Here is a 16,769-nt window from a genome sequence, read left to right as displayed (position 1 = left end):
AAAGAGGCATTTTGTGAGGTTATAAGGAGTTAGGATGGGCAGGGTGGGTGCTGTAGCCCCAATTAAGATGTTCATAAGAGACGGAAAGTAAACTACACTTAGCCCAGGTTCACGTATATGTGGTGTGGCACATCGCATGTGATACGCACAGGAACAGCACCGCATTCCTGCACAAATCACATGCGATTTGTGTGCGGTGCGATTGAAGCCATACATTTTGTATGGCTCTAATCGCACCGCACCAAAAAGGTGCAGGACCCTTTTTTCGGTCCGCACTTAAATCTGATTGAATGGGTATTCACAACTATGCGATACAATTCTGCACATCGCACCGCCTTTTGCAGACCGATTTCGGGGTGTTTTTTACACACCAGCAGCGGTTCGCATGAACGGGGTGTGATTGTGAAACGCTGCAAATTCCAGACCGCATCAATGTGAACCCAGGCTTAGGGGGCAGCTGTGCATGGTAGCCAATAAGAACCTAGTTTCAGCTTCTTCAATTAATCTTTGACAATAAAACCTGGAAGCTGATTGGTTTCTATGCAGAGCTGCACCAGATTTAGCATTCTTCGATTATAGCAAATTAACCCCCTTAGTGTTCCCAGAGTATGTAGGTGTGATGAAATACCGGATGGTCAAAGGAAGCAGAAGACACATTTAGAAGAAAATAAAACACATATAAACTTTACTTGAAAAAATATATAAAACAATTATATTACCAAGCTAAGGCAACAAACAAATGTGTACAGAAAGCTGTTCCCTGCAAAGAAGATGGAGGGGGGAGGATTTACAAAAACTGGTGCAGCTGTACAGAGTAACTAATCAGCTTCTAACCTCCGCCTGTTCAATTAAGCTTTAGCAATAAAGCCTGGAAGCTGATTGGCTATCACGCACAGATACACTAGATTCTGGTGTGCACCAGTTTTAGTAAATCCCCCCCACTGAATACTAACCTATCATGCTGCCCATTCTGCCAATCTCTGCTGTAGTGAAGAAAAACTACCAGCTGAAGAAATGCAAAATCAGACACTTCCTGGAGTGTCGATTTCCTGGTCCCCTGCTGCTCACTGCAGGACACAGGACTAATGGATCACTGAGTGCAATGGGAGACAGGGAATCTGACACGCCCAGAAGTGTTGGATTCTGTAGATTCTTCAGAAGGAAGATAGGCAGAACGGGAGAGGTGAGTATTCAATGTCTTCTTTGTATTATTGTTGTATAAAACAACAATATGAACATTTGCATCTGTCAGTCAGTGACACCCACCGGTTTGATAAGTGGCACTGTTACTATGACGTGAAGAGTACAGCGATATATAGCAACCAATCAAAATGACTCTCACCAGTCTGACAGCTTGCTATGGGTTACCGCACTTCACACACCATTCTACCCAAAGAGTATGACTGTAGAAATGCTGCTAACTCGCCAGGAACGCCACTCTTCTAGCAACATTATCTGCACCATATTTATTAATCAGGTGTGATTGCATCTTTGGGTTGTTGTTCTTTAATTCCAAGTCATCCTTTGGCTCCCAAATAGGATAGCCATCGGGGCGGGTGCCTGTGCGCAGGAAGTATCTGGTGCTGCCCAGTTCTCCGCTGTTGAAAAAGAGCGCTTGTGTTACAACAGAGACATCAAGCCTAAACTCTGTCATCATGTCATTCATGGCTTCCCGAAGGCCTTCGCTCTCAGATGCCTGTGAAGTGGAGGGTGTTTCATCCACATGCAATGCACTGTTGTGGTTCTCAGTCTGGCTGACTGCTGGAGCTGGCTGTTCCAGGCCTGAGTTGCCATCAGTTTCCTTGAAACAGAAAAATATTGTAAGAAATGCAATAAATCTCTGAAATACATGTACATTTCCATATGTTTTCTTCCTTAACCACTTCCTGTCCGGACACTTTTACCCCCTTCCTGACCAGGGCAATTTTCAGCTTTCAGAGCTATCACACTTTGAATGACAATTGCGCGGTCATTCAACACTGTACCCAAATGAATTTTTTACCATTTTTTTGAGACAGATAAAGCTTTATTTTGGTGGTATTTATTCACCGCTGGGATTTTTATTTTTTTTGCTATGTAAATGAAAATGTCCAAAAATTTTGAAAAAAAGTTTTTTTTAATAAAATTTTGCAAATAAATAATATTTCATCATAAATCTTGGCCAAAATGTATTCTATTTTTTTTAGTAAAAAAAAAAAATCTAAATTAGTTTATAATCAAAAATTATAATTTTTAAACATTTTTTTTTACATTTTTATTTTATTTTTTTATATTATTATTTTTTTTTACATACGGTCACCCTAGCAGTACTACTTGTGGGGGGTGATTAAGATTTTTTTTTTTTTTTTTACACCGATTGCTTTTACACCCATATAGCATGTAAAAGCAATCATTTCTCTTTCTCTCTGTCTGCATTCTTGCAGTCATTGAGAAGTACTGAGTCAGCTGTGATTGGTCACAGCTTGTCACATGGTACAAGGCTGTTGTGAATAGCCTTGTATCATGTGACCTCTGTGATCATTCACAGATTTCACACGTAGTAAGCAATGATGTCACAAGTGACATCTTGCTTACTACTTTGCATGTGATCACTGATTGGCCAATCAGTGAGCACATGATCGGGACCTCGTACAGAGGTCCCGTCTGACGATCGGTGTTTCACTGTGTCCGGAGGACACAGCGGGCACCGGATCGCGGTGCTGCGCGCTCCCAGGGAGCGTGCACAGCTAGAAAAGGCGGGTGCCGTTTATGAACGGCAACCCGCCCCTGGACTGCCACCGCCCTGCCGTTTATAAACAGAAGGCGGACGGCAAGTGGTTAACAAATGCTAAAAGTACAGAAAAACACCTGCTGATCTGCCAGAAATCCAGCGAGCTCCTAACTTCCTGTTGTTGGATGACAGTGCATCTGCTGCACTAACATCCCAAACAGCACTGTCAGTTCTGCCTGCTAAACTACAGAATATCTCCCACTCGGTTAGGAACATCTCTTTCTGCCCCATCTTCGCATTTCCAGGACACACTCCTACACCTCTCCTATCTCTCCATTTCCAAGATTGTGGAACCTGCAGGTCCACCTGCCAGGAGTTCCAGAAATCTCTGCCAGTACTTCCCATGGGGCTTTCAGAGTTCCTGCCAGGACTTCCAAAGGTGCTCACAGAAGCCCTGCCACGGAATCCGCGTTTCCCTGCAATGCTGGGCATGTCTGCTGACCAAAAGGGTAATTAAACTCCAGTACTTGAAGAGGCTGGTCCTGTGTGTTCATGGCAAGTACCATGTGCAAAGGAGCTATACTACGCTACTAATTGCCCTTTTTTTTTTTTTCGACCCAGACTGATTTGACTACACTGTTCCCTGCCTAACCTCAGTTAGATGTCCATGTTCTCTGACCAAAAGGGTATTTAAGCTCCAGCCCTTGACGTGGTTGATGTTGTGTATTCTTGCCAACTACCCTGCATTGTGAAAGAGCCAGTCTATTTAGTTAATGACCCAGGTGAACAGGACTACCCTCTTACCTGTCCACAACCTCTGCATGTACATGACCACCCTCTTGCCCTACCCATGACCTCAGTCAGATCTGACCATTCTTTTGCCTAACGTTTTGTGCAAAGTGTTCACTTTGAAGCCTCCCTGTCTGCACTAACCCATTGATGGAGTGACCCTGAGGGCTTTGACCTGGTACCAGCAGAAAAATGCTCCTGGACCATCTTTATCATGGTGGAGATGGTGCTTAGACTTTGTGCCTCAGGTCTGCACACCTGCAAGGGGGTGTTGCCGTAACCCCCTCCGCTCACCTCCATAACATATTGGGAGGTTCTGTAGTCCAGGAGAGGAGAACTCAGGCAAGGCTGGCCAAACTGCTTGAGTTGTCCACTCATTATAGAAAATTAAAGTGATACTAAAGTCTTTTTTTTTTTTTCTTAATAACAAATAGATATATACTTACCTGCTCTGTGCAATTCCATTCCTCTGCTAGCGCTCCTGGCTCCTCCTCTTTAGGGAGTACCCCAAAACAAGCCACTTCCTAAGGGGGGGGACTCGTGCAGGCTGGCTCTCTAGCCACGCTGCCTGCATCTATAGACACAGTGTGGCTGGGCCCCAACCCCCGCTCCCCTATCACAGGATTTGACTAACAGCAGCAGTAGCCAATTGCTCTGTTTGTTCTGTAATAGTGGGGAGAGATGACAGAGCCGCTACAGATGGATTCAGTGTTGGATTGAGTGAGGCCTCTGGTAAGGCTAGGTTCACACCTATGCAGATTGTGTTTGAGCCATTTCTGCGTTGCGTTTTTGCCGCGGTTTGCGTTTTTTTCCCTTGCTGCTAGGCAAATTTAAAATGCACCAAAACGGCATCAAAACTCAACAAAAGCACAGCAAGAACGCAATGCATGCTTTTGTGCAGCATTTCCATTGAAGTCTATAGAAACGAAGCAAAAAAAAAAAAAAAAAGTCCCTGACACTTTCCAAAAAATGTATGGGGTGAAAACGTGGAGATGTGAACCTTTCCCATGGGAAATCATGTTAAATGGACTATACTGCATTTCTGAAAAATGGTGCAGAAATCGCTTAGGTGTGAGGCTAGGTTCACATCTGTGCGGGTGGTGCCGCTGCGGATCCGCACAAAAATTTGTGCAGCCACACCACCCACACAGAGAAATGCAGACCCGTGGGCGGGTACCATTAGTTCTATTGGCACGCCGCCCGCACTGGAAAACGCAACCGTACTGGGAACCGAGGTTCCTGTGCAGGCTGCATTTTCAGAAGTGCAGGGACTTCTCTGCGTGTCATAGTGTACGGGAGTCCATTCAAATGAATGGGCTCTTGTGCCCACGCAAAATGCGGCCTGCGCGGCTACATATATGTGAACCGGGGGTGAACCTAGGGTTAGTAAAAGTTTGGGGGGGTGGAGGGGGGTTGTGATGGGGCGATACTGATACCTAAACATTTTATTGCCTTAATGTGGGGAATGTTCAGGCTTTAGAACCACTGTAAGAGCTTCCTGGATTTCTGGCAAATCAACAGGTATATTTCTGTACTTGCAGCAGCACATGCATTCAGAAATGTTTCTAAATGTTTTTTTTTTGTTTAGAATTTCGCAGAGTTATGCACTTTCAGTTGGTAACTAAACTGGACCTGAACTATTGGGAATTTTGGAAACAATGGTGCTCACAGAATCCATGCCAGGGATTTTCAGCGTTCCCTGAAACAATGCTGGGCATGTCCTCTGACCAAAAGGGTACATCTTCAGCCCTTGCGGGTGCTGTGTCTTTGTGCCAGCTGCCCTGCTTTGTGCATAACAGCCATTTTACACTACTGCTTGCCTGTTGCTGACACACTACTTTCTTGCCTGCCTATGACCTCTGCTTGTAAATGACCATCCTCTTGCCTGCCCATGACCCCTGGCAGATCTGACTGCTCCTTTGCCTAAAACTTTGTGTACAATTTCCACATTGTAGCCCTCTTGCCCTTGTTAACCCATTAATGGAGTGATCCTGAGGGCTATGACCTGGTAGCAGCCTGTGGCAAAGAGCTCCAGGGGCCACTAAGACTCCTGGCCCATCAACACCATCAGGGACTCTGGTTAAGACTCTGTCTTGCGTAAGCCTGCGTCGCCTGCATGGTATTGTTCCCACGACACACTCTACACATCTCTGTAACATATGAGGTTCTGTAGTCCAGCAGAGAACTCAGATAGGACTGACAAAACTGTTTGTGATTTAACCTCCCTGGCGGTCTAACTAATCAATATTTTTGAATGTCAAAGCGGTACATTGTTTTGCATGGCAATTTGTTGTTTTATATTGCAGGCCTGTAATTCTTACTTAAATCTGTCCAAACAAGAGTCTAGTAAACATCCCGGGTATGATAAACACACAAAATCATAAAATATAATAAATAATTAGAAAATATAATAATAGTAAATTTAATTCAATAATGTCAGTGTCTGATGACGAATTTCCCCACGAATCACTATCGCTTAATTCTGCAAGTGATTCAAATTTACTATCGCTGTTTTCTAGCCAGTCTAAAACCGCTTTTGACCTAAAGGGACGTTTTTTGGATACCATGGACGTTCTCAAGCTTCCAGGCAGAAAGAAGAGTAAAAGTGCAGGCAGGGTGCCGGACAAAGCACTAGGGACAAAATGTAGGTGAAATGGTTTGATACAGGAATGTCATTTGAACAGATTACAATGTATTGCGTGTATGTCATAGTTTTACTTTCTTGAATTTCCCGTCAGTTCTGCCCCCGTGCGTACCGACGCTCTCAGGGAATGGAACCCGGAAGACGGTACCGGCATCAGCCAGAGGACACAGCGGGAGGACATCGCGGGATCGCAGGAGAAAGTAGGGATCGTGGGAAAAGCAGGAGAAGCACTATGGAGTAATCCCGAGTGTGGCTCGGGTTATTGCTTTTGGTACTGAAAATTAACCGCTAGGAAGGTTAAGAGTTGTCTTCTCATTACAGGAAGTTAGGAACTTACTGGATTTCTGGCAAATTGGTATATTTCTGCACTTTCAGCAGCACTTCCATCCAGAAATGTTCAAAATGTTTTTTTCCCCAGATACAGTTACGTCCATATATAAGTGGACACGGGCACAATTTTTATTTCTTTCAGGTATTTACCAAAACACATTCAAGCTATAGTTCTATAATGGATATGGGCTGCAAGTGCACACTATCAGGTTTAATTTGAGGGTATGTACATCCAAACTGGAGGAAGGGTTTAGGAATTACAGCTCTTAAGAGTAGCCACTGACCCTTTTTCAAGGAACCAAAAGTAAATGGACAATTGAATATTATCATAAATAAAATGTTAATTTTTAATATTTTGTTGAGAATCCTTTACTGGCAATGACTGCCTGAAGTCTGGACCCAATGGACATTACTAAAGACTGGGTTTCCTCCTTTCTGATGCTTTGCCAGGCTCTAACTGCACCTGTCTTCAGTTGTTCTTTGTGGGTCTTTCTGCCTTTAGTTTTGCCTTCAGTAAGTGAAATGCATGCTCAGTTGGGTTGAGATCCGGTGATTTACTCAGCCATTGCAGAATAATCCACTTCTTTTCCTTCAAAAGCTCCTGGGTTGTTTTTTCAGTGTGTTTTGGATCATGGTCCATCTGTACTGTGAAGTGCCGTCCAATTTACTTTGCTGCATTTGGCTGAATCTGGGATGACAGTATATCTCTAAACACTGCAGAATTCATCCGGCTGCTTCTGTCTTCTGTCACATCATCAATAAACACCAATGACCCAGTGCCATTGGAATCCATGCATGCCCATGCCAGCACACTGTCTCCACCATGTTTTACAGATGATGTTGTGTGATTTGGATCATGAGCTGTTCCAAGCCACTTTTTTCTTCCCATCATTCTGGTACAGATTAATCTTAGTTTCATCCATCCAAAGAATGCTTTTCCAGAACTGGTCTGGCTTTTTTAGATGTTTTTTGGCAAAGTCTAATCTGGCTTTTCTATTCTTCAGGCTTATGAATGATTTGCACCTTGTAGTGAACCCTCTGTATTTGCTCTTGTGAAGTCTTCTCTTGATTGTAGACTTTCACAATGATGTGCCCACCTCCTGGAGAGCGTCCTTCACTTGTCTGGAAATTATGAATGGGTTTTTCTTTACTATAAAGAGGATCCTGAGATCATCCACCACTGTTGTCTTCTGTGGAGGTCCATGCCTTTTTATGTTGCTGACCTCACCAGTGCATTCTTCTTTCCTCAGAATGTATCAAACTGTTGATTTGGCCACTCGTAATGTTGCTGCCATCTCTCTGATGGATTTGTTTAGTTTTTGAAGCCTTACAATGGCCTATTTCACTTGCATGGACAGCTCCTTTGAACGAATGATGTAGATTCACAGCAATAGATTCCACATACAAATACCACACTTAAAATCAACTCCAGACCTTTTACCTGCTTAATTGATGAAGAAATAACAAAGGAGTAGCCCACACCTGGCCATGAAACAGTTTTTGATTCAATTGTCCAATTACGTTTGGTCCCTTGAAAAAGGGGGGATGGCTACTCTTAAGAGCTGTAATTCCTAAACCCTTCCTGCAATTTGGATGTACATACCCTCAAATTAAACCTGAGAGTGTGCACTTTAAGCCCATATCCATTATATAACTATAGTTTGAATATGTTTTGGTCAATACCTGAATATTGCCTGTGTCCAAATATATATGGACCTAACTGTATATACTTGCAGTCAGAGAGTAAACTGGACCCTAACTATTGGCAATTTTCTAAAGAAAGAGGGGCTCTGGCCCTATCTGCACCGATAACATTTTTTGATCGATGAGTACGAGTACCCATACTTCTGGCCAAGTACTCGCCGATACAGAGTACTGATGCTTTGCGGTGCGATTCCTGTTCAAATTGAATGCGGTTTCTCCACTGCTTCTGTGTGAACCCAGCCTTGTCACACAAGGAAAAGAAGCTTCACAGGTCTGGGAATTTGTAACCCCCATGGCTTTCTCTCTGGATTTCAGCAAAATGGGGGGCTCCAGCAAGAAGAAACAGAAACAATGCTGGAGGCAATTTACAGCATACACTAAGTTTGGTAGCATAACTAATAATGTGGAATGTATGTTCCTTGCTAAAGAACATTATTTTTTATCAAGTTGTTATGGGTAAAGTTCCTCTTTAATATCGGGGCGTTCTAACAGACAAACAGGTTCTTTTGGCTGCTGGTTTTGGCCCACTCCTTTGCACACCTTAGTATCAACCATAACATATGATGAGGCCTCACTAACCAATATTACAGTACAGAAGACAAGCAAGGTTTGGTCAGAGTTGACAGAGATAGTCATTTTTTGCAAATCAGAGCACCCCAGCATTTAAAATGTTACAAAATCCACAACAGTAAAATCAGTCTGTATATGCTGTAAAGCAGCCTCTCTCAACCAGGGTGCTCAGGAACCCTGGGGTGCCTTGAGATTTCTTCAGGGGTGCCTTAGCAAAATGTCTAAAAAGTTTCCCAAAAGTTGTATACAAGCCAGCGGGTGGACAAGCCTGCCATTTAGTTACACAAAGCCACAGGTTTTCATTGTGCACCATTACGACCTTCTAGCCGCCAGCATCCTGACAACCCATGACATCATCAGTTGATAAGGAGGATGTCAGCTGCCTGCACAGCATCCTAACTTGACCCTCCCCTGCCCCTCTCCATCAGTGCTGGGGTCACATTGGCTCAGTGATGGAGAAAAACTGAGGGAGAAGAGAAACATTGGAATACTAGTCAGTACCAGTGTGCAAAAGTGTATTTTGCTTTGGAAGTATAAATCACCTCTAATGTTGGGTGTCCTACATGTATGGATGTTTCTGTGTTATATAAAACCATTTGAATAGTTTTTCACATTTTAGAATGGGGTGCCCTTTTAAAATTATGGACAGTCTTGAGGCACCCCATTTTAAAGGGTTGAGAAACACTGCTGTAAAGCATGCTTGTTATACTCACTGTGGAACCTAAGGGGATAATCCTCCACATTGTGTAAAAAGGCTGTTTGATCCTGTCTTCTCTGATCCTCTCCTTCTTCCACTGTCCCCAATCCATCTGCTGATAGTACAAGAGGCACTCTGCATATGCTCAGTTTGGTGTGTACTGCTAGAGTTTTTTTTCTTTGGGGGGGGTGCATGTGACCAGCACAGGGCCAATCAGCACTGTCCAGACAGAGGGTCAGGGGTTATGCAGCCTCATAGGACAGTCAGAGGAGAATGAAAACTCCTCCAAGCTTTAACCAGTGCTCAGCTGGACACTGATAGAAGTCACAAGACTGCTATATACTGCTGATGAGAAAAGGTATTTAGCAGTTTAAATTTACTAAAATAATGGCAATTCCATGTTCTGTGTCCTGTGGGAGACCAGATATAGTGAATTCATAGTGCTGGGTTTGCAAAGGTGCCAATTCGTAATGGGGAGCAGTCCTTAAAGTGGAACTTCACCTTTTGGGTGGAGCTCCGCTTTAAAGTAGTGTTTGGCCGCTCTAATGACAAGGGCTAATCACTGCACAGTGGTGTTGATAAATTCAGAGGAAGGTAGCATAACATACCTCAAATTCCATGTTTGCAATTTCAAATATATGTAGATCGTCCAAATCACTGGAGTCTTCTCTATCTGGTAGAATAGTCTTGGGTGAATGAGAAGTCAGCATTTTATTACCTGACAGGCACAGAGAGAAAAAAAAAAAGTGAGCTCAGGTTTCTCGAAGCACAATTTTTAATTAGTCTATACCTGGCCATAGAAAGTAGAGCACCAGCAGAAATCGAGACACCATTCTATCATTCGAAGATGCCTATTTGGGCCAGATTTTGAAACAAGAGAACTCTGCCTGCAAAAGTGTTTATATTTGAGCCTATACAGTAGGGAGGCATATGGGGTTATTTACTAAAAATGGAGAGTGGAAAATCTGGTGCACCTCTGCATAGAAACCAACTAGCTTCCAGGTTTTAATGCCAAAGCTTAATTGAAGAAGCTGAAGGTATAAATTGATTGGCTACCATGCACAACTGCATGATTTTGAGTGCTCTAGTTTTACTAAATCACCCCCAAAATGTGCATGTTAACAGTAATAGTTACATCTTACTGTAGCCTCCCTGGCGGTATTCCCGAGTGTAGCTCGGGGTAAAGTTTCAGTACCACAAGTGGTAACCCCGAGCTACACTCAGGAATACCATGCGGCGCTGCTCCGCGATCCCTCAATCACTTACCTTGTCCTGCGCTCCCGCGATGTCCCTCCTGCAGTGTCCCCTGTAATGTCCTTCGGCGGATGCCGGCATCTGTCATCTGGGTTCCGTCCCCAGCGACGTCGGGACGTACGGGGGACGGAACTGGCGGGGTATCTGAAAATGACAAAAAGTGACATTCACTAAAATCACATAGTATAACATTACTGTATCAAACCATTTCACATACATTTTGTCCCGAGTGCTTTGTCCTGCGCCCTGCCTGCATTTTTACTGTTCTTTCTGCCTGGAAACTGAGAAAAGTCCATGCCACTCAACGAGCGTCCCTTTAGGTCAAAAGCGGTTTTAGACCGGCTAGAGAACAGCGATGGTAAATCAGAACCACTTGCAGAATTGAGTGATAATGATTCGTGGGGGAAATTCGTCATCAGACACTGAAAACGATTCTGCGACTTTGCTCAGCAATGTGCGAACTTGGTGCTCTATTTCACATTTCAGTGTATTTGGTTTGATTATATTATTGAATTAAATTTATTATATTATTTTTTTAATGACTATTTATTAAATTATAATTTATGATTTCGTGTTTCAAATTTTAACATACCCGGGATGTTTACTAGACTCTTGTTCGGACAGATTTCAGTGAGTTATTCCTAAGAATTACAGGCCTACAATAAAAAAAAATACATATTGCCATGCAAAAAAATGTACCGCTTTGAGCACAGAAATATGGACATAATCAGACCGCTAGGGAGGTTAAGGGGGCATAGCAATTAGAATTTTTTTTCCCCAAGATCTGGTAAAAGTTCTAAAGGAAGCCTAGAGGTATTAGATGACCATCCACAATGACTGGACCGGGAGATAATATCATGTCTCAGAGGCCAAAGATTATTGGAGGAGCAGTGCACAGCTCAGAAAACCTTGTGCAGCCACTATCATTTTCAGAGGTGTTTGGAGAGCCACTTCCTTCAGTCTTAAGCTCCATTCACATAAGAACGTCTCCAAAGTTGCATTTACTTCAGTGTGACTTTACACTCTCTCTACCAAAGTCACACCAAAGTAGTGCAGGCCTTTTCAAAAAAGCTGCGACTTTAAGTCACTCCGATCTGAATGGGTGCCATTGCAAACAATGGGCTGCAACTTGTCATGTCCAAAGTCGCATGACAAGTCACACAAGTGTGAATGGGCCCTAAATCAGTGATTTCCAAACTTCAGTCCTCAAGTACCCCCACAACAGGTCATGTTTTCAGTCTTTACTCCACCCTCCACAGGTGCTTTAAATCAACAACAATGGCTTAATATTCATGAGAACTATTTTATCCAAGGAGAATTCCCAAAACTTGGCCTGTTGGGTGTATTTGAAGACTGAATTGGAAACCACTGACCAAATGGTTTCTCATCTCTAGGTAGCTGCTGAATTCAGCAGAGCAGAAACAGCTTTAAAACTCCTCATGAGATCTGACTAATATTGGTTGACAATTATTTTACGTCCGTTAGCACCTTAACGCAGAGAATGTTAAACAGACGTTTTCCTTCTTCTGATGCCAGTCTTCTGGAGATGTGATGGTCATGACTGAAAGATTCTACTGTACATTAAACATTGCCCAGGACAAGACCAGGTGGTGTGATGAAAGAACCAATGGGCAGTCAGATCTTTAGAAAGCCTGCTGAAGTTAAATTGGGGGGGGGAATTAAATCTGCTTGAAAGCCTTTTGCAAGGAAAGTTCTCAACACTCAAACACTAAAGCCCTCACTATGTGTATACGCAGGGATGGGGCACCATATTACTAGGGACAGGCTTGGGCTGTTAAAGAGAGCTTGTGCTTTGCCTGAACTAGGAAAAGTAACATATTCCCTTAATAGCAGACACCAGTGATTTAATATTTACCTTTTCCATGCTCATCCAACGCTGTAACATAAAATAAAAAAACAAAAACGCTACTTCTAAGTACAGAGGACACTCCCATTGCTTCTCACAGTGCCGTGCCCAGTACCCAAAAGCCAACTATGAGTGCTATTGCATGGGAACAGGGGAAACCTGCATAGGTCTGAGCAAGTGGCAACTGGATGTCAAAGTGTTGGATATGGAAAGGCAAATATTAACTCCTTCTGGTGCTGCTATCAAGAAAACCTGTTACTTTGCTTAGTCCAGGTTCACATTAAAGACATTTAATGTGGTAAACTGAAGTTATGCAACCGGGGCTTAAATCCACACCTTTCTTTTGAGGTGGAGACTCATCATTTGTTGGATCAGATGACCTCTTCTCGAGTGTTGAAATGGATTGTTCTTTTGAGGCAATATTAGTCACCAGGCTATTAGCAGAAGTAAAGGCTCCATGCTGTGTAACACTGCAAGTCAGATAGGTATCGGCAGAGGTACTAGGTAGCATAGCATCACTTTTCTGAGGAGTATGAGCAAAAGGACTGGGTAGCATGGTGTTATGTTTTTTAGGGGTAACAGCAAAAGCAGTGGGCAGCATAGAGTCATTTTTCAGAAGGGTATCAGTAGAAGCACTGGGTAGCATGGTGACACATTTTTGAAGGTTAACAGCAGAAGCAGTGGATGGCATGGTGTTAGCTCTCTGAGGGGTAATAGAAGATCCAGTAGGAGGCATAGTGTAATTTCTCTGAAGGGTACCTGTAGAAGCACTGGGTTGGGTAGTAGCACAGTTCTGAGAGATACTAGCAGAAATACTGGGTTGGGTGGAATCACAATTCTGAGGGATATCAGCAGAGGCATTGCTTAGGTTAGTATCACATTTTTGAGGGATATCAGCTGAGCCACTGGGTAGGATAGTATCACAATTCTGAGGGATATCAGCTGAAGCACTGGGTTGGGTGGGATCACAATTCTCAACTGAGGCACTGGATAGGTTAGTTTCACAATTTTGATGGATATCAGCTGAGCCATTGGGTTGGATTATATCACAATTCTGAGGAATATCATTGGAGGCACTTAGTTGGGTGGCATTACAATTCTCAGGGATATCATTGGAAGCCTTGGTTTGGATGGTATCACAATTCTGAGGGATATCAGTTGGAGCACTGGGTTGGGTGGTATCACAATTCTGAGGGATAACAGTTGAGGCCCTGGGATGGATGGTATCACAATTCTTTGGAGTCATAGTGGAGGTCGAAGTACAGTTAAGCCATGAACTGTTAGTTTTATCAGATCCTTGCTTTCTCTTTGAACTACAGCCCTTACTTGGAAGAGTAGAGCATTTGGGAGGTAACTTGTACTTATGCTTTTGATCAACAATGTACTTTACATAACGTGCTTTCATGGCCTGCCAGGTCCTGCTAAGCACCTTTTTCTTCTCCATATCCTTCCACAGTAGATTGCCAGTAACAGTACAGCTGGAGGAAGCATTATCTCGAATATAGATCAATATGGCTATGTCTTCCTCTTTCGTGAAGGCCATTCTCCCTTGTCGCAGGGCAGCAGCAGGCTTATGAACCTGAAGTGGAATAACTGACTGAATCTGCTGGCTTTGTCCGTCCAGTTCCTTGGCAGTGTTCTTTTGGGAACCAGTCTCTGCTTCAACAGTATGCTCCAACTGCCCAGCTGGGGATTCAGCATTGTGACTCTCCACTGCCTGACCACAGTGCTTCTCGTCAACAGACATTTGTGTCACATTCCTGGGTTTTTCTTCTGTCTTCTTCTCAGCTCTCCTTTGCTTCATGTTTGGATTATGCTGGTTTTCTCCAACGCCAAACCTAGTTATGCTTGCTACTTTCCTTTTCGGCCTCCTAAACTGTGTCTCACAATTAGATTCTCCAACTTTCAAGAGGGCACTGTCAACTGTTGTATCAACCACTAAGTCCTTAACAGTATTAGGGTTCCCAGGACCTGGTGTGCTGGTTCTAGGATCTGGAACATCTAGTGTACTATAGTTCTCATCCACATTAATAGTTTGTTCTACATCCATTTTGCTTAAGGTAGGTGACTTTGTTTGAGCTCTAGAAGATGTACTGTGGGCAGCAGTAGTTCCCTCAGTATTCTTGTTGTCCCTATTATCTCCAGTGGCTGCTTCCATACAGGTGATATCACTAGAAGACGTACACAGAGCCATTTTCAGGTCATCTCCACACTCAGAGGCTGGCTTGGTAGGGATTTTTTTTGAAGCAGGGCTTTTGATGCTGTGATCCATATCTTTTCGAGAGGCCATAGTCATTCTATCCATTTTATCCTTTCTCTCCCCAGTTGCCTCTTCTGTGGTGGTCACTAAAGAGGAGCAGGTTTCCTTATTTCCCTGTATGAAGGCCTCATCTTTGTTGGTCAGGTCAACAGTGGAACTTCCTTTGTGGCCCTCCTTATCTCCATGAATAATTTTAGGGCTAGTAAACCCTTTCTTCTCCTCATTGCCCTCTCTCCCTCCAGTTGCTTCTTCTGTGGTGGCCACCATATAGGTGCAGGTTTCACTACCTCCCTGTATGCCGACCTCTTCTTTGTTGGTCAGGTCAACAGTAGTACTTCCTTTGTGGCCCTCTTTATCTCCAGGAGCCCTATTAGGGATAGTAAACCCTTTCTTCTCCTCATTGCCCTCTCTCCTAGTTGCTTCTTCTGTGGTGGCTACCATACAGGTTTCACTATTGCCCTGTATGCCGACCTCTTTATTGATCAGGTCAACAGTAGAACTTCCTTTGTGGCCCTCATCTCCAGGATCCCTATTAGGGCTAGTAAACCCTTTCTTCTCCTCATTGCCCTCTCCCCCCCTAGTTGCTTCTTCTGTGGTGGCCACCATTGAGGTAGTTTCACTACTGTACTGTATGCCAACCTCTTCTTTGTTGGTGAGGTCAACAATAGAACGTCCTTTGTGGCCCTCCTCATCTTCGAGGACCCTTTTATGGCTAGTAATCCCCTTTTTCTCTTTATTGTACTCTTTTTCCCCAGTTGCTTCTTTTTCCATGGTAGCTATCATAGAGGTGCAGGTTTCACTATCGCTCTGTATGCCATCCTCTTCTTTGTTGGTTGGGTCAACAGTTGAACTTCCTTTGAGGTCCTCCTCATCTTCCCGAGCACACTCTTTGCTAAGATTTCCCATCTCCTCCATGTTGTCCTCTCTCTCTCTAGTTTCCCCATCTCTGGTGGTCACTGAAGTGTTGCCATTTTCCCGTTGGCCCTGTAGAGCAGCCTCCCCGTTGTTAGTCGGAACAACAGTAGGTCTTCCTTTGTGGTCCTCATTCTCTCTAGGGGCCCATTGGGCAGCAGCCAGCCTAGAAGTTAAGCTTCTCCATAGGCCCGTTCCAGTCATCAGGCCCCCAACAGGCAGTAGCCGGTAAGCCCGGGGAGAAAGGTTGCGATTGCTGCTGACACAGTCAGTAATGTAGGAGTTGGAGATATAGCCAGGGCCAAGTTGGCCTTCAGCGGGGTCAGCCAGAAGGAATGCCCCGGGCTCCTGGATACGACACACCACGCCTCCTCCCTGTGTGATGAGGGGGGCCAGCTGCCGCTTGCTGGGCCCCGGCCGGACATAGAACCGCATGGGCACACCGTCCTGGGTCACGAACAGCGTCCTGGAGTGGGATTGTGGTTCTGCCATCTTCCTGTGACTTCAGATCACCATAGCAACCTATCAGATGTTATCAGCTACTCAGAAAGCTGGAAAATGATAACACTGACGCCTTCCGGGCTGCACTGCATGAGAGGCAGTCATCACGTGACCACCCGTCTACAGCTCACCTCAACGAAGCGTCAGCTGACATCTACCTCCCGGTGAGCAGTCCATTAAAAAACAGAACTTTGTTCTTTCAAGGATTCCCGTTATTTTCCTTCTCTTCGCTGTTCCCGTCTCCCGCTTCCCTATCACGTTTCTACCGAGCTACAACGAGAGCTCCGGGGAAGAGAGCGTTGTCCAATCAGAGTACGACTTTCAGACACGTGGCGTGCTGCCTCTCAGCCTTCGCTGCTGGCAAGGAATTCTCTGCTGCGAGGTGAAGAGTATCACATGACCGGTACTGCATCATGTGACCGCACCGCTGGCAGTATAAGACGAAGACCTTAGAGGCACGTAGCCGTCCAGGCAGGGTGATCGTTGTATTGCGATGGATGGGGGAGCTCTATAGGTGCCGGAATTGTGGGA

General features: G+C 44.3%; 1 protein-coding gene across 4 annotated transcripts; it reads right to left on the bottom strand.

The window, feature by feature from the left end:
• Positions 1-656: 656 nt before the first annotated feature.
• LOC149436199 (uncharacterized) lies at positions 657-16,565 on the bottom strand. Of its 4 annotated transcripts, none has more exons than XM_089661868.1 (4): positions 13,325-16,565; positions 10,711-10,842; positions 10,053-10,162; positions 657-1,801 (listed from the first exon to the last, which is right to left on the bottom strand). In XM_089661868.1, exons 1-4 carry the CDS (start codon positions 16,227-16,229, stop codon positions 1,418-1,420), a joined length of 3,531 nt encoding a protein of 1,176 aa, XP_089517994.1. In that variant the 5' UTR covers positions 16,230-16,565; the 3' UTR covers positions 657-1,417. The 4 variants fall into 4 exon arrangements, with proteins under 4 accessions (XP_089517994.1, XP_089517992.1, XP_089517996.1 ...); XM_089661866.1 differs by having other exon boundaries at positions 12,902-16,564; XM_089661870.1 differs by lacking the exon at positions 10,711-10,842 and having other exon boundaries at positions 13,325-16,564.
• Positions 16,566-16,769: the final 204 nt, after the last annotated feature.

This window comes from Staurois parvus, unplaced genomic scaffold (genome assembly GCF_062004578.1).
Source record: "Staurois parvus isolate SC_StPar_1 unplaced genomic scaffold, SC_StPar_1.0 ptg001400l, whole genome shotgun sequence".
Taxonomy (NCBI): Eukaryota; Metazoa; Chordata; class Amphibia; order Anura; family Ranidae; genus Staurois; species Staurois parvus.
Note: the sequence above shows the minus strand (reverse complement) of the source record. Positions and strands in the feature narration are given on the sequence as shown.